This window comes from Takifugu flavidus, chromosome 14 (genome assembly GCF_003711565.1).
Source record: "Takifugu flavidus isolate HTHZ2018 chromosome 14, ASM371156v2, whole genome shotgun sequence".
Classification (NCBI taxonomy): Eukaryota; Metazoa; Chordata; class Actinopteri; order Tetraodontiformes; family Tetraodontidae; genus Takifugu; species Takifugu flavidus.
Genome location: NC_079533.1, coordinates 11,460,691 through 11,477,371, shown reverse-complemented (window position 1 = coordinate 11,477,371; position 16,681 = coordinate 11,460,691). Strand labels below are relative to the sequence as shown.

Genomic DNA, 16,681 nt, shown 5'->3' with positions numbered 1-16,681 from the left:
TGTTATTTTCCTTGGTATTTTCCCAGTAACATAACATAAAGTGCCCGTGTACAACTTCATTTCTAGAGTTTGGGGGTAAATGTTATTTTTTACTTTAATTCAGCATTCTGCAGAGTTTACAAACACCATACTTTATGACATATTCTGTGCTCCAAATTCCAATTAGATTCTCTTTCACATCCAGTTCTTCAAGTAGAATAACCTCTCTTTGAGCTTGTGTCCTCCTCCATCACCTTCTTGGGCATAATTTTTGTCCGTTACATGTTAAACTATTTCAGTAAACACAGACATCTGGAGTTTACATCTTTTCCTCCGTATGGCCACTTTCTTGACTTGCAGTCCCCAGGTTAGCAAGTTCCTGGATGCTACAGAGAAAAAGCACATACACATTCAGAACAATTGCCAGACAGCTGATCTGCATTCTAAATATCCGATTAGTGACCAATTTGACCTTCACCTTAACTGAACTATTTCACATGCCATGTTGAGTTGCTGTAGGATCATCAGGTGGCTGGATGTGGAAAACTGGGGGGAAAGAAACAGGTTAGAAACAGGCCAGAAAGTCATACTTGTACTTTGTGTCACAACAGGGTGTGTACCCTTGTAGATGGAGTCAGATCTGTGGCGCTGACGTGCTCAGTGCCCTTTTGGAGGCTCAAAGCCTGCTGCGTGAGGCTTTTTAGGTGTTCTGAGCTTTCCCGTGTAGCTATGCACTTCTCTCCTGCCTTCACACATGAGCAACAAGAACGTCACCAGTCAAACATACAACAGCAGCAGATGTGGACAAACGATTGCTAGATCATACCTGATTGTGAAATATTGAATAGGCCTCTCTTCCATGCTGTAGTGCAGACTGCAAGTCTCCTTTACTCTCATACGCAGTAGCGAGGAGACGATGACTGCATACAAAAGAGATGCGGACGGGCAGAAAGAAGGACAATTACAACTCAGGCTGTTTTTCATTTACTTCTGAAAGCAAAGATGACGGCACTTGCTCTCACCATCGTGCGCACTGTGAGGATGTGGGGCCGTGGTATTGCGCAGTTAAAATGAAAGCGTTCCTCAGGAACATCAGCGACAGTTCGTGCTCCATGAGTCCCAGAAGAATGAGACCCAGCATGCTCTGATGGAGAAGAAAACAGGGACATCAATGCAGGGTGATCTGAAAGGTAGTCACATCTTTGTGCACGCTATTGCCTTTAGATTCTAGATTAACAGGCTCACGTACGTCCAGCGTTATGATGTGTGGATGATCTTCTCCGCTCACAACCAGGGTGAGGTATCTGGCCCGATACAGCAGCTGCAGGGCGGTGGAGCAGCGGCCTCCGGCGAAGCAGTACAGAGCCAGGTGAGTCTGCACCAGAGAATGCATCACTCTGGTGACACCGGATGGATTCATCGAGATATTTCCTGTTTGTGGATTAATGGGACTCACGTAGTCTTGTATGGTCTGCGGATGGTCTATTCCTTGCAGGCGCTCACTGCTCATTACAGCTTTCTCCTGGTGGGCCAGAGCCTGGGAGACATGGGGGGATTCAAGAACCAGAAGTCTGTCAGAATTCTCAGATTCACTGATTTAGTCTGACATCAAGTGAAAAACCGCCAAAGGGCAACCCAGCACTGAACACTGGGCTGATCCCACATTATTTCTATGAATCTTCATGCAATAATCATGCATAAACATGAGTAGTGTTGCATTGGGATAAACATCTCCCTATTGTTTGGATCAGTTCATTACATTCTGTGAGTTCAAGCCCTGCACATGTAAATTTAATGCATAACCATGATATTTAATACCTTCTCTCCATGAACATGCCATAAATTTATATCTTGGAATACTGTAATGTTGGCTTACATCTGGGTATTCCCCCATGAGGTAGCTGAGTCGTCCAAGGAGACGCAGGCACATGCAAGCGTCCTCGTGCAGGATCCCGCACACTCTGACAAACAGAGCCAGAGCCTGGCTGATCATATTATAACCATCTTTCAGAAGCCCTGAATAAAGACAAAACACTGATTTCAATATATGAAGGATTTAATCCACAGATGTCACATTTAAATAAAACATCGTGAAAAGGCTAAAACGACGAAGTAAATGATTATAGTGAAATAAACCTCAATGTTAACTTCACTTAATTTAGACCACCATGCCATATAGACTAGCTGTATGGAGAACCACAACTGTAATTGTCCCTCACCTTGGTGAATTAGAACCCGTGCACGGTGCACCAGCCCAGTGGCTTCTGTTCCTGTAAATGTGAGATGTTTGACCACAGGGAACATGTTGAGGACATCTTCCTCACCAAAGGTCGGCCTGTGCCGGGAGTCAAACGTGTACTCCCTCAGCTGTACCTGCAGGCAGAGGAAAAGAGCCTTGAACACAACAGTTGCATTCAGAAGAATCTTAATATTTCACATTCAGATGTGACAACAGCACGCTTGATTTCTGACCTGGATGCCTGTTTTGGTAGCGATCTCTCTCAGCAGGGAGGTCCTCTGAAGGCCATGCTTCTCTATGACCTCCTCTATACTTTCACTGAAAGCAGAGGATGACTGTAAAACCCTACACACCACCCCCAAACACCCCCACCGTGCACACCTGTTAATCTCATAGTGGAAATATTCTCGGGCTTCAGTCCTGATCCTGTTCCAAAGCTCGCTGGGGGTCAGCTTAGTCCACATGCTGTCCTTCAGCGAGGACACTCGACCCCTGTGGCTCCGGCGGCGGCGGCTCCTGCGTCGAGATGCCAGCTCGTCCGAACAGGAGTCAAGGAAACAAGGGGAGGAGCTGAGGAGGCAGTTTAGGAAGTGACTAACGGCAGCGGAGAGGGCTGCAGGTTCCACATCCTGTTGGATAAATCATGCCATAAAAGTGGTGCTCAGCTCTCAGTCTTGGTTTATCCTAACTCTATTTGCACATTTTACCTGGAGAAAGGTCCGGAAAATGTGTTTTGCACTTCTGACAATGATCTCGCTCAGAGAAATCCTCTGTGAAGAAGAACATGATTCAAGAGGAAATCCTCCAAATATAAAACCAACCCGACGGTCATGAGTTGCGGCAGTAACAACCTGTACGTGGCTGAGTCTTCCTTTCTCTTCAACCCGCTCCAGCTCCATCAGCAGGGTGCCCAGGTACCGGACATTCACCCCTCGCCGATGCAGCGCCGCAGTCAGGGTTCGGCCATCCATCGGGATCTCCATGTGGTCCAGGAAGTCCTTCAGCTACCAAAAACACATGGGCTGCATCCGGGTAGATCTCATCATCATCATTGTTATAATCTTGGACTCATATAAGATGATTCTCACCACAGCTGGAATCTGATGAGACAGTAGAAAAGCAGCCACGTCCCACAGCAACAGCCTCTGTTCATGAACCTGAGCGACACACTCAGAGGGGAACTGAACAACTGCAACATCAAAACAATAAATGAGAATTTCTACTGCAGTTCATGAGAAAGAGGAATAAAAAATTAGTATCTTAAACACATTTGAATGTAAAGGATTCACCAGCTAAATGCTGCTCGACAGGAGAGTAAATCTGTATTATTATACATTAGGATTTAGGTGAAATCAAGATTACCTGTAGAACAAACATCAGGATTGAAGCGGATGTCAAAGCAGGATTCACTCACAGACCAGACAGCCTTACAAGCTTTCCTAATTACATCTCCTCTGTGAAATTCTGCAACAGTAAAATCAGAATTTCTTATCAATCTACAATCTCCCCCCCTCCCATATTCTGGGACAAGAATCTTTTTTTCAGTAAAGATGTTATGAAGCTGTAGTTCTCGATGTGACAACACAGCAGCCTTGAAATACTAATGAATATTTACCCATTTCAGCAGCATCTGCAGCTGCATCTCTGGTCCTCTGCACTTCGCTCTTCTCTTTATGTTGTTCCTCCAGTTGTTCAAGACCCTGGGACACCATCTTCAGATAAAGGTCAAACCTTGAACAGAGAACACAAACAGTCCTCATGTGGACAGATTCAATTATTCATCAAGTAGAAGTATACTCTCTGTAGAGTACCGTATATGTTACCATAGAGCCCATTCTGTCTGTTTACCCTTCAGTGCATAGAACACGTTTCATATGTCAACATATATTTCATTATGGGTTCTATCAAAAAACCAGCCCTCCTCCTCTTCACCTGTGCTGGATGAAGGCGTCCATCAGCTCCGGTCTCAGGCTGGCCAGGCTGTGCGGATGATGTCGTGGATAACCAAACGTCCTGCATTCTTCTGGAACCTCCCTAGTATCCTTTGTGTCTGAGAGCTGGAAGTTGAGGTCAGGTGGGAATGTCCGGAGAAAGTCCAGGATATAGGGTCTGCTGTCATTACCCAGGATGCCTTTCGTCTCAATGCTAGAGCAGAGCTCGACTTGCATGTTGTTGTGGTCAAGCACCTGGTGGCGTTGAATTCTCAGAGGTCGACAAGTCTTATCCAAAAGCTCCAGAAACCTGCAACATTAGTGAGAAAATTAAAGTGCATCTTTTTTTTTTTTTTTACATGTAAATGTGTGCTGCATTGAATTTAATGTTTTGCTACCTTGGATGTGTAAAAACAGTTTTTCCATAGTCATTGGAACCATAAACTACAGTCTGCTCCTGGTGTTTCTCCAGGATACCAGGAACTATTGTTTGAGCAATAACACGGATGCCCCGATAATCCACCACAGCTGTCCCAAGTGTGTATAACCCTTCGACATCCACATCTGCATACGCCTGTTACAGAGCAACAACAGTTGATTTATTTCAAGTGAAAAGCTAGAGAACATCTCTATCTACGAAACTTTTAAGTTTAACACCGCATTACCTTAAATGGAACAGATTACAGTGAGGATCTCTACCTGTGCTCCTCTGAGATCACAGAGCGCAGCGGCATGAGCAGCATTGTTGCCCCCTAGTGGCTGGTAATGGTCAGACATGTCGAAGCCCAGGCTGAAGAAAAGGTTGTTCCAGAGGAACATCTGCATGTGAGGCGGCTCCGCAGGGTTCAGCGGCATGATGTTGCCATCAATAACGGCCACAGCCCCTCGTGTTGCGGCTCCAACAAAGTCACTGTTGGTCTGTTACAGCTTTACGGTCAAAACAAGCTTTGGAAGTGTTTGCTTGCATTTGACAAGATGGTGGTCTCACCTTGAATATCTTCATCTCCCTGTGCAAGCGCTCCTGAAAGGAGTTCCTGGAGAGTTCCCTGCAAGCTTGCAACTCCTCATTCCAGTCTCGACTCTATGGTATCGGCGCCACAGTTATCATTACTAGTCTGCCTGGATGCTACATAAATTCTGTAACAGTTTTTTTTAAAATTCAGTGCCTACAACCTGCCCAGCTGGGTACTCTTCCTGGCCTGCATGGCTGACATGCTTTTCCTCGGAACGCACACAATCCAGCGTGTAGTCTCCTTCAGGGGCGATCCAAGTAAACACCTGGAAAGGTGTTGCTGTCCTCTCATAAAGGTGCTGCAGAACTCTATTTTTGAGCAAGTGATAAGAGATGTTTTTAATAAAGAGATGTTTTCTTTTCCCTTCGCTTTGTTTGTTTTATTTGGCTCACCTCATCTTCTGGAGGGCATTGAAACTTTTCCTGAAAGCAGGACTGACCTGACTCAGCAGCTCCACCAGCGAGTGGCAAAGGAGTTTGGGAGCTGCTGGTTTGGGGTTGAAGTTGAAGGCAGTCGATCTAAAACAATCACAGGAGTGTATAACAAGGTTTTCGTACAAGATAGTTTTGAGTGCCAAAACAAAGAAAGTGGGCGGGTGCATTTAGATAAATAAAAACCTGCACAAAATGTTCATATTCGTAAAAACCATGGAGAAAAAGAGGTCGACTGACTGACTAACATAACTGCTTTAAGCAGAACCAGGAACTCTGATGACTGTGAAGGTCCTCAATCATCTAGGTCGTGGTAACTCTGGTAGTTGAATCACAGCAATTTGATCGTTTGAGTTCCATTAACTCTGATGAGATGAACACTTACTGGTTAAGGTAGAAACCACGAGTCGAGGACGTGATGTTGAGTTCTTTGTCCTCCATAGTTAGGACATTAAGGTACATTAAGTCTCCGTGCATCTTCCTGTTTCCTGGAGGGGGGTTCCAGCTGCTCATACTCATCACCTTCAGGCACCGTAATGGCTGTAATGATACTACATTGTCTGATTATAACTGTAGACGCACTTGGTTTCAGGGTTTTGACATATCCTGCATGTCACAAAAGCTGATCTTACCTTTCTGTCGTCTCTGACGGGCTGCAGTGGCGAAAGTGGACGGTAATTAGAGCCGGGCAAAATGTACTCCGGAGGCCTGAGGTCAGCAAGGGCAGATTCGGAGGCCTGCCAGCCCCCCTCGCTGACAATATCTGAAATTGTAAATGTGAGGTTGGAAGAATTATTGACACACATTGTAGACAAAACCTGATAAGGAAATACAGTAAATTGACCTTTGCTAATTTGGGTGTAATAGCTGAGATATGACAGAGAGCTGCCGTTGATGCCGTTGTGTGCATCTGCAGGGTCGAGGCTCCTCAGAAGATCCCGTACATGTCTGAGATGGAGATGAGCGTCACGCACTGAGTACAACTCTGCAACAAGAAAGACAGATCGAATCTCACACAAAGCAGAGATGAGGAGAATGGTAAGCATGCTTTACATACATACGCTGCTGACGCTGTGAATAATAACCTCTAAAAGTAAGAAAAAAAATAGAACAGGAGATAGTTACCCTCCTCCATCTTGATAACTGCTCCCTCCTGGACGCCCTGGATGGAGGAAATTTTTGTGTGGCTGTCAAGCGGGACGCCCCCCAGCCGGACAGAGAAGCATGTGCGGTGGCAGGTGTTCTCATGTTCCATCAGCAGCTGGTGCACCTCCGCCACCAGCATCTGACCGGAAATCTAAACACAGGTTTCAGGTCATACAGAAGAAGATTGCAGATATATGACCGTGTCCAGCAAGCACTGTCACACATTCCAACCTGAAGTTCAAAGCTTTCTGTTCCAGGAGGTTGAATTCTGACATTAAAGGTGGTATTCTGAAGATCAGATAAGTCATGGACGCTTTGATCAACACACTGATAGGGGCTGCCTTTGTTGCTTTCTACAGTGTCACTAAGAGGAGCTGATGACAACAGAAAAAAAGAGAAGACAGGAGGAATAATAAAATAAATGAATGTAAATTGATGGGTGAATGCACAGATCACCAGCCCATCACTGCATTACAACAGTAATGGGGAATAAATCTCCTTACTTTTGTGGTGTAATCCCGTCAGAAACAGCCTGTCGAGTGATAACAAAGCCATGCTCTTCAGCCCTGAGCCACCATCCTCCAAATTAAACAAACCTGCCCTGTTATCGACTCCTGCCTTGTTCGACTGGTGTAAATTTTCTGGTCCTTCGATCTGATGTGCTGTTTGTCTCTGGGATGCATTTCTGTCTTTTGTTTGTACAAGGTTCTGACCCCACCTGCGATTAAAATTCTCAGTGTCAGTGTGTCCCTCATCTGTCTCCACTGCTGCGGATGGACCGGCACAGGTAAAATTTGAATTGTGTTGCTGCATAAAGTCTGTGTTTTGTCCAGGAATGAGCACAGGCACCATGCTGTCTAGTTCTGGCGGTGTGTGCTGTTTTCCATCAGTTTCCACCTGCTTCACTGTTTCTTGTCCTTCACAAAGATCTTCATTTGCATTTTCGGTTTTAACCAACATGTTTAATTCTCTCTCCACATTTGGATTATGGTGCATTAATATTTCTGAGTGTCCCTGAAACTCTGTCTGAGTCTGAACCCCCATAACAATCTGTGTCTCCACTTCAGTCTGAGTCTCAACCTCATAACATCCCCCGCTACCCCTCCTTCGTGATTCCTCTCTTGGCTCGTCCACCCTCGTTCTATCTTCCTCCTCAGACACCAGCAGGCACACCATTGGCTCTACCAGAGTCACATCCCCTCCCAGGTTGCTGCTTAGAATTATGTCAGGAAACAGGAAGTTCTCTGGCTCCAGGGTCGGATTTGTAGAGCCAGGTGATAGATCGTCCTCCGTGATTTCTGGCAGGCTGGGTGAGTCACAGTCACTTTCTTCGCTAGAGAGAAGAGGGGATCTTTCCGGTTCCCCCTGAACCAGAGCATCTCTACACTTAAAGTAGTTTGACAACGTGTGGCAGCAGTGAACTACGTTTCCCATGGTGCCTCTGTGAACGAAGCTCTGACAACTGTGCAGGATCTAGGAGGAGAAGGAGAAGGAGAAAAGACCGACGGTTGGGTGAGATTAGGAATTATAAGACACTACACTGCCACAACAGTGGTAGCATTTATAAATTTAGCCTTTTTCTGACATCAGCTTTTTTGTCCCGTGTGCTAAAAATGAAGATCCAGCTTCACATACTTAAATGCTATTGCTGATCTGACTAATACAGGCAATACATCAAGAAAGGAAGTGGCAACAGGAACTGACGTGTCATAGGTCATCATTCCTGGCATGATTACATATTGCTCACCTGTCTTTTATGCCGTGGTGAAAAGTCAAAATATCTGCTCTGCAACTAGGACATCAGCCTTCACCCACGTTTGCATGCATGCCTGTGTGGCATGTGCCAGAGCAAATGGCTTTAAGAGCATTAGACAACAGCTGACAACAGGAAGATTACAGAGTGCTCCTGCAGCAGTGTCACCTTCCAGTGGAAAGAAAAAGTAAATCTTACAAGATAAACTCTGGGCACATTGCTGAGTAAGTATACTATAGTATACCAGGTTACTCTTGGTGTATTTAAAGGAATTTTAAAAAAGTACATTGGGCCAACCAAACAATAGGTCTTACCAGATGGTGTTAAAAGAGACTACAAGTGTGCTGTCATCTGCTGTGAATCCTGTGGAAATCAGAGGTTTGGCTCCCCCTGGCTTTCTCCTTCTGGGAGGCTCCTCCGTCCTTGCCGCGACACCACGTTAAATAACAGTGTCTGAGCATGAGAGTGTCTGTCCTTCATGGATACCGGGGAGCTGTGGGAGAGCATGCAGGCCTTCTGTTCTGACATTCACACATTTAGTACCCATCCGTGTCCAGAAGAGGGCAACCGCTCTGCTGTTCATGATGTAACTTCCTGTAGTTACACCAGCCCAGGCACTCTGTCAACCATGAATGTGAGCATGTGCAGGAGCCTTTGTACAGAGGCCCCCATTTCTCCCCCAAACATAGCCGCAGTTGCTCTCTCTCTCTCTGTTCCATTCAGGCTTAAGTTAGAACACCACTCTCTGGTTGCCATGGTAGCCCTGCAGCGAGACGTTAACAGTCCGTGCACGGGTACATGACAACTGTAGGAACATTCTGGAATGGGACATTTGCTAGGAGAGAAGTGTATGTGAATGTTAGACCTATTATTACATCTATTTAAGCTAATTGATGAATGAATTAAGATGAATTAAGCACTGTGACAGTGCGTTAGGAGATGTAGCTTTACTCTTTCTTTCACTTAGAGAAATAGGCAATTTATTTCAACTTTTTTGGCATTAAAGTAGCAAAATCTGCATTTTTAGTTCATAATACAGCCCTTAACAGGAGTTGCAGTTAGGTCTATATTCAAATGAGGGTAATTGTTACCATATACTTACCTTAATTCACCCTGTAGCAATATTTGGTGTTTCAATATATTTTTTAAAGCAACACTTTAAAACATATGTGTTCAAGATTCAGTTGAGATTGCAACATATAGAGATGCATCTTGGTGAATGTTTTGATAGAGGCGCAGAGCTAGAGTAGAATACTCAATATATATAACAAAAAACTAAAAATAATAAATAAATAAATAATAAAACTAACAATAAAAATAGTTTGGCTTATTTTGTCAATTAACAGCATAAATGTCGGCCTGTGTTTGGACAGTGAACATTCAGAACATCTGCTGTAAACAAACAGTCTCACACCACAATTACTGGGCCATTACCAGCCGCATTGCATGGATTTAATAAAGTGCAAATTATACAAAATATATCAAAGCCTTTAGAAGTGATGCAATTCCCCTCGATTACAACTGGTGCTGTGAAAAATCAGGGGCCCACTTTAGAGGCTGGAAATGTTTACACGCTCACAGACAAGGCTACTAATTACGGGCAAAAGCTGTGATCAACAGTGTTATAATCAAGAGGCGTCCAGAGGAAAGTCCAGTAGTGCTGATCCTTATTTTCTGATCCACTGATGGGGCATTTTAAGTTGACTTGTGACTAAAATCACACACACACCCTCCTAACTCTAAATACTTAACCTGAAACCTACAGAAAGCCCCGCTTCAATCATTACCATTTTCTGGAACATCACATCAGGTTAACTGAGACTTTGTGGAAGACATCACAGTCTTGAATACCATCATCACAGTGCAGTTTCTCCTTCTCCTGCCTCCATGTCCACCCGCCTGTGTACCCTGATGTCCTCTATGTCCTCCCATTCATCCTCCAGCCCGTCTCCGTCCGGTGTTTTGATTGGAGGGTTATAGCGAAGGAGGCGGTATCTTAGTGGAAACAAGAAGAGGGCGGGGTCAGGCATAGGGTGTGGCCTTTGAGGCGATGTCACTCTCTCCTGAGGGACGCAAGCTCGGACCCTCTCCTCCCTGACGCTGCTGACACGCCCCCTGTGACTCGCCTCTGGAAGATGAGGGGAGGCTGGCGGAGGTGGGGACAAAAGCCACAACGATCCTTCATCTTCATTATCACCGCCCTCCTCCTCTTCGTCATCCTCTTCCTCCTCCTCATCCCGCCTTGCTTCCTCCTCTCCAGATGTCTCTGCGCTCTGCCGCTGTTGGAACAGTTTTAATCGTGCGGAATGCAACTCGTGGCAGAGGCTCATGGTGACGACATTCTGATGCTGCAGCTCACGATTCAGCAGCGTGATCTGGTGGCTCCTGCGCTTCAGCTCCTCCAGGAAACTCCGCTCCTCTTCTCTGAGGCTTCTTCCCAGGGCTGACGCTCTGGCCCGGCCGGCCCGCAGCTCCCCACGCGCGGCGACCATCATGCACTGCTGGTCCTCTAAGAGGAGCACTGCAGCCTCACACCGTGTGGCCAGTTCTGCTTCCTCCTCTAGTAATAAACAGAGTCTGCATTTATGAATGGTCAAAAAACACAGAAAATGTGGAAACTAAAACCTGTCTACCCTTGTTCCCAATGGTAGACCACGGTCTAGGCAGACATCTATTTCCTGATAGCCCGAAATTAAACAAAGCGAAAGTAGACAACAGAAGCAGCTTTAATCCTTTGATAAACATGTAAATTGACAGGTCCTCCCATTAAAAAATGATTATTACGAGAGTGGAATTTGTAGCCTATACTAGAGCCCACCACTATGGGTCTTTCAAGGTGAGCTTCATATTGGGAGATTTATTTTCGTACCTCCGATGATTCTGTCAGGAAACCTGGACTCCAACTCACAGCTTAGCTCTGTAATAACAACAGACACGTGACGTTCATACTGGTACGAAGGAGCGAGTAGCAGGTCAGCGGTGGAAAGGCTCACCATGACAGCGCCTCTTCAGGTGTGTGATCTCCAGCCGCAGGCCGGTCAGCATGGCCAGGTGCTCCTGCTCCAAGAAGGCGATCCCTCTCCCTACACTGGCCACCTGCTGCTCCAGCTTCCTCTCATCCATGGCTCCGTCTCTGCACGCAGATGCAGGCAGCTGAAGCGAGATTTCTCCTGGAGGGCGACTGATTCGAGAACAGAAAAGCATGCATGTTTAGCGTGCATCTCCGTTACAACCACAGCGACCGCGCGCTTCATGTGCACGTCTTCACTTATCTTGTTTATTCAAATGCAAATTTGGATTCTTCTTGATTCGTGCACCATTGGTCAAAGCTACACGCATCGCTGTGGCCTACCGTGATTCTGAAGGGAAAATCCCGATCATGTGTCCGCGTACCGCTCCGGTATCTCCGTCCTTGATGCAGTAGAGGTGTTGAAAACAAAAGATGCGCCAAAAGGACATTCGCTGCGCAAAACCTGGATTTGATTTCTTTAGACTGCCCTAGATGAGCTGTTACCCGCTTAATGCGGGTTTTCCCTGATCCGAGCGCAATCCCGCTGCAAGCAGGACTCGGGATAACCTCCTCATCACCTTCTGGTACGTGTAGGACGGAGCCGCTGCTGCCTTCATAACAAAGCGCAGGTCTCGGTGCAAGTGTGCAGGAAGAGGAGGAGCTCCGTGAAAATGTGGAAAGCATTGCTTATAGTAAGAAATGGGCACTAATATTGTTGTTGTTATTATTATTTACTATCGATGATTTGTCACTTCACGTTATTTTAGCTTTCTTTTGATGGTCGAATAGTGTTTGCATAAGGCGACAGTGTGTCATAAAGTATTGTTACTTCAATAACCCTAAAAATCATCTGTGGATATTTCGCTTTATGGTGTAGTCTTAGATTGCTCTCCATAAAACTGTGTATACATTTTTCTAACCCCCCCCCCCCCTTAATAGAACACAGTGAACTGGTTAAAATGATGATTAGTTGAGGTTTCAATCTTCAGGTCTCTAAATGTGTCGTATTGACCTTGTCAATGAAATAATGGTCAGTGATCCGCATTAGAACAAATACGACATAAATAGCAACAATATTTATCTATGATGGCTGAACTGTATTAAAGCTGAATCTCACAACACAATGAAAAAAAAGCCCCAGCAACGTTTCAGGTTTTGTGTATTTGTGTACTGAGTCGTGCTAATTAAAAGGCATCAGACACCAGAGCAAAGCATTTTCCTATGGTGCTGGGTTCATCATTGTTTCCATCCTTTTCTTTCAAACTGTTTGACGAGCCTGAGTCTCTCCTCGTTGCCCTCCTGCAGCTCTCTCATGCTGGGAAGTGGAACAGGCTTGTTGCTTGGATATTTCTCATAATAAGGACAGACTTTAAGATGAGCAGAAATTTGAGAGATGTCAGCCATGTGCCATGAATCCACGGTGGAGAAAAGGTGACTAAACTCCCAAACCTGCAGAGAAACCAGAGGGGACTCAAACACAGGCACTGGAAGAAGACAAAATTGCTTGTTTGAGAGTTTCATTATGACTGTCTCACATGTCTGCCCCTCCAACTGACTCTTCCGTGCGAGTAGGTCTTTCTCTCCCAGCGGAGGGTGACCATCCCTCTCTGCTCCAGCAGTGAGGAGCACACCTGCCTCATGAGCCGGGACACCAGAGCCAGCTGGGACAGAGACAGGCTGTCCAGGAAACTGGCCACGTGACACAGCACCTCGTAGGGCAGCAAGCTCAGAGCATCCTCCCCTCCTCCTGCCTCAGCTCCTGTCCCTGTTTGAGCAGCAGGACGGGAGACGTCGGAACTTCCTTGTAGCTGGGAGTCATTGCATAATGAACCTTCAAGTGTCGGACGCAAGCTAAAGGTCTTGAGTTGTTGGCTAGAGGGCAAAGGAACACCAAGGTTAAGCAGAATAACGGCAATATTAATTAATTTAATTTGTGCTTCAGAACCTGTTTATCATGATTCAACTTGCATCCTGCTTCTACGCTGGAGTAATTCATGCAGACATTGGCACAAGGGCGACACAGACTCGCTGCTTACTTGTAAGAGATGGTGGCTTTATGAGTGGATGGTTGAAATCTCCTCTGACTGTAAGTGCATCCTCGATAGGCGAGGGGGCATCTCTGCTCAAACCAGCCGCTCAGAGATGTTTGGATCTCACTGTGGACATTCCTACAAAGGACCATACCTGTTGAAAGGCTTCTTTGGACGTTTCCCACTGCTCTTTTCACCTATGTATTAGATTCTCAGTGACCTGTCAATAGATATTTTTCCCCTTAAAGATAGAGACCTGAAATGTGTTGAAAACTCTCTGCGGAGGAAGCTGTGGCCACAGAGGAAGCTGAAGACGCAGCTGGCTCTGTTGTGCCTGCTGTTCACCCTCTCTGCCTGCAGCTGAAGGCGCAGCTTCAGTGGTTGGTCCACCATCACGTCCGCCAGGGTTGTCCTCCCTTTAAATGGAGCCGAGCGGAACGAGTGAGTCTGCGTTCCCACGTCAACATACAGCCCATCGACCCCCTTTGACTCGCTGATCTGCAGAGGCCGCATAATGAAGATTTATTTTCTTTAGTTCCTACAACAGATACTGTATCAAAGCAGGCAGATGTAACGGAGCTTTGCACGGGTCATTGATCTAACTGACCTTGTGCCCCATGACCTCCTTCTCAGCATAGCCCAACAAGGTGGCAGCAGCTTCATCACTGAACCAGTCCTCTTCCGTGACGGAGAGGTCTGACGTGTCCACGCTGCGAGACTCACTTTGAGCTCGCACTGCCGTGTCATTCAGGTGAAGCCTCTGCTTGTAGTGATAGCTGACAGGGACCTCAGAACAAATACACCCAGCTATTAATGTCCATTCAGTCACTGAAGGGAGATTTTAAATCTCTGAAAACCTGCTTGCTTATCATCTGAATAGTCACCTTGAAGGAGCGCAATGTCTGGACTGGGATGGGCTCCAAGCTTCCATACACAAAGTCTTTCTCTCTTGGGGTGCAGGCCTCAATTTGTCCAAAGCTGACCAGCATGCGGCCATGATGCACCACATACATATTGTACTCCTGCGGAGTGAGATCCTCCCTCAGGCGTTCCATAACTCCCTCCTGCCATGGGGCATGCCCAGTTTTACTGGTGTCAGCTGGAGGTCGGTGGGTTTTGGCTGCAGCCTCAGCCTCCTCCTCTCCTGCATTGTCCTGTGTTGGTGTCTTTACCTTGTCGCTGGATTTTGGGTTCGTTTTGGGCTTGTCATGACTTGCCTGAGCACCGGCGGCAGCACAGCCACCTTTCTCCATGCTGAACATCCTCTCCGCCATGTTATAGCTCTCACTGTTCAAATTCAGCTGTTGTCCCACATGGTTCTGTGCAGCCTCAACAACATTAAGCAGACTGGTTTCCATAGTAGCTGGGGTAATTAATGCACACACACACACACACACACACACACACACACACACACAACACACACACACACACACACACACACACACACACACACACACACACACACACACACACACATATATTTATTTACTTAAATTGAAAAAAACCCCACCAAAATATTCCTAAACCATAGCGATATGCTGAAGGATACCTTAGGATCTAAAAGCAATAATAATTGTCTAGAAATTGTCAGTTGAATCTAAAATTACAGAAAGGCCATTTTTTAAACTATCCTGTATTCATTTATATTGAATGCAGATATTAAAGCCCTAGAACCCTAGTTATGGGAAGATATCCAACAGCTTAATATCTTGACAAGGTTTAACATTAAATTTAAGAAAAAGATGAGCTCAGATGAAACATTGCTGCCTGATGTGAGATATTGGACCTCCAGCCTGTGCACAGTGACTGATGTGCTCGGTGTTATGTGCCCATCTCATGACCTACCTTCATGATCATCACTGTTTGCAGCACCATTGACAAGTTTTTCTCCCACTGCTGTTTCCTCTTGTTGCTCCTCATTTATTTCCTCCTCGCTGGCCTCCACCAACTCTGGGTAGAGAGGCTTCATCTTCAGACGGCTGTAAAGATCTGACTGGTCCACCAGCGCCATGGCAACATCCAGAGCCTCCTCCTGCCCCTTGTGGTCCTTCATCACACTCTCTAGCAGAGCCGTATCGCTGTGTGGGTTCGTGTCATCGTTTAACCAGCGAAGCCACTCCATGGAGCAACACACCACGCTGGCTGGACACTCTCGAAGGTGTGACGCCCGCATGGAGCGGGGCAGGTGGAGCGGGCAGCCGTACCCAGCGTTGATGCAGGGCACCTTCACGTTGGGGCAGAGCAGCATGTGATCTTCCTCTTTGCACAGGTGGAAGATGGCGCCACAGTGCAGGCGGCAGGGGATGACGGCGCAGCACACGGAGACCTCCACCCGTGCTCTGCAGCGCCGGCTGTAGCAGGAGTCACAGTGGACATGCTGCCTCACCCTGGGGGCCCGAGAACGATGGCTCTGATTGGGTTCAAAGAAATAAATAAACAATGATGCCAACTTAGATTAAGGACAAAGATGTCAGATACATTCCAGGCAAACATGCTGCAGGAGTTTGACTCACCATGGTTAAGGTTGATTTCTAATTATTGGGGGGGGGAAGGAAATCATTGAGTTAACATACAGATTATTAACCCGATTCAACCAAAAGCACAGGATATAGGATCACACTGTCTCAGACACTCAGACCTGACATGCAGCAAGTACATATGCTATATAGTTCAGTTGCTAACCTACGAGGGAAGTTTTTACACCCTCACAGCAGGTTCTTCATGTCAGATCATGACTTTTGAAATTTAAGACCATTTATACACTTTCATAACTGACCTTCAGAATGGAACCTTAACAACAAGAGTCTGGAAAACTTATCTAGGCATATAAAAACATTATTCTTGGATTCCAAGTAGATTCCTAAAAATACTCATAACACCTTTTAATTTAAAAATATTCAGGCAATATCGCGCCAAAACTCTGGGGATACCTAGTATCACATTAGATGTACTATCTAGTTTTCCGATCACTTATAATGGAATCAAACCTTGTAAGAAGGTCTTCCCAAGGTGCCACCACCCGTGTTTCCTTCCGTTGCTTTTATGATGTTGTGTTCTTGTCCCCTTCCTTTGAACTTGTGGGTTAAAATTAGCCGAGAAACACCAACATGTTTAGCTGGAGGCCAAAGCTCCACCTCTCAGCCTCT

At 46.0% G+C, this 16,681-nt stretch overlaps 3 protein-coding genes across 4 annotated transcripts; all 3 read right to left on the bottom strand.

Annotated features, from left to right (window-relative positions):
• Positions 1–59: 59 nt before the first annotated feature.
• Positions 60–9,153, bottom strand: LOC130537329 (clustered mitochondria protein homolog). The gene is made up of 29 exons (XM_057054049.1): positions 8,807–9,153; positions 7,243–8,212; positions 6,971–7,113; positions 6,719–6,890; positions 6,438–6,578; positions 6,226–6,356; positions 5,979–6,133; positions 5,555–5,680; positions 5,323–5,470; positions 5,138–5,230; positions 4,849–5,067; positions 4,548–4,723; positions 4,151–4,459; positions 3,834–3,949; positions 3,581–3,682; positions 3,307–3,407; positions 3,070–3,222; positions 2,926–2,988; positions 2,600–2,847; positions 2,452–2,536; positions 2,199–2,352; positions 1,856–1,995; positions 1,436–1,516; positions 1,229–1,354; positions 1,002–1,123; positions 806–899; positions 600–725; positions 458–525; positions 60–365 (listed from the first exon to the last, which is right to left on the bottom strand). Exons 2-29 carry the CDS (start codon positions 8,171–8,173, stop codon positions 299–301), a joined length of 4,590 nt encoding a protein of 1,529 aa, XP_056910029.1. The 5' UTR covers positions 8,174–8,212; positions 8,807–9,153; the 3' UTR covers positions 60–298.
• Positions 9,154–9,911: 758 nt separating this feature from the next.
• Positions 9,912–12,146, bottom strand: LOC130537333 (coiled-coil domain-containing protein 92-like). 2 transcript variants are annotated; one of them, XM_057054057.1, is made up of 4 exons: positions 11,886–12,146; positions 11,486–11,673; positions 11,362–11,409; positions 9,912–11,052 (listed from the first exon to the last, which is right to left on the bottom strand). In XM_057054057.1, the coding sequence occupies exons 2-4, from the start codon at positions 11,613–11,615 to the stop codon at positions 10,349–10,351; spliced, it is 882 nt and encodes a 293-aa protein (XP_056910037.1). In that variant the 5' UTR covers positions 11,616–11,673; positions 11,886–12,146; the 3' UTR covers positions 9,912–10,348. The 2 variants fall into 2 exon arrangements, with proteins under 2 accessions (XP_056910037.1, XP_056910036.1); XM_057054056.1 differs by having other exon boundaries at positions 11,845–12,135.
• Positions 12,147–12,644: 498 nt separating this feature from the next.
• LOC130537331 (F-box only protein 40-like) lies at positions 12,645–16,640 on the bottom strand. Its single transcript, XM_057054054.1, has 9 exons — positions 16,523–16,640; positions 16,049–16,066; positions 15,381–15,945; positions 14,417–14,895; positions 14,140–14,319; positions 13,789–14,030; positions 13,539–13,670; positions 13,038–13,374; positions 12,645–12,951 (listed from the first exon to the last, which is right to left on the bottom strand). Exons 2-9 carry the CDS (start codon positions 16,049–16,051, stop codon positions 12,739–12,741), a joined length of 2,151 nt encoding a protein of 716 aa, XP_056910034.1. The 5' UTR covers positions 16,052–16,066; positions 16,523–16,640; the 3' UTR covers positions 12,645–12,738.
• Between the last annotated feature and the right edge of the window lie 41 nt (positions 16,641–16,681).

What these genes read in the sequence shown, in the direction of transcription:
- LOC130537329 (XM_057054049.1), bottom strand. Translation starts at nt 8,173, where the DNA reads ATGGGAAACGTAGTTCACTGCTGCCACACGTTGTCAAACTACTTTAAG. An exon ending in CGTGGTTTCTACCTTAACCA is followed by an intron (nt 5,681 to 5,978) that starts GTAAGTGTTCAT and finishes TGATTGTTTTAG; the next exon opens with ATCGACTGCCTTCAACTTCA. An exon ending in TCCTGATGTTTGTTCTACAG is followed by an intron (nt 3,408 to 3,580) that starts GTAATCTTGATT and finishes TTGATGTTGCAG; the next exon opens with TTGTTCAGTTCCCCTCTGAG.
- LOC130537333 (XM_057054056.1), bottom strand. Translation starts at nt 11,951, where the DNA reads ATGTCCTTTTGGCGCATCTTTTGTTTTCAACACCTCTACTGCATCAAG. An exon ending in ATTTTCCCTTCAGAATCACG is followed by an intron (nt 11,674 to 11,844) that starts GTAGGCCACAGC and finishes TTCTCGAATCAG; the next exon opens with TCGCCCTCCAGGAGAAATCT. An exon ending in CCTGAAGAGGCGCTGTCATG is followed by an intron (nt 11,410 to 11,485) that starts GTGAGCCTTTCC and finishes TTGTTATTACAG; the next exon opens with AGCTAAGCTGTGAGTTGGAG.
- LOC130537331 (XM_057054054.1), bottom strand. An exon ending in AAACAGTGATGATCATGAAG is followed by an intron (nt 14,896 to 15,380) that starts GTAGGTCATGAG and finishes TAATTACCCCAG; the next exon opens with CTACTATGGAAACCAGTCTG. An exon ending in TCAGTTGGAGGGGCAGACAT is followed by an intron (nt 12,952 to 13,037) that starts GTGAGACAGTCA and finishes GTTTCTCTGCAG; the next exon opens with GTTTGGGAGTTTAGTCACCT.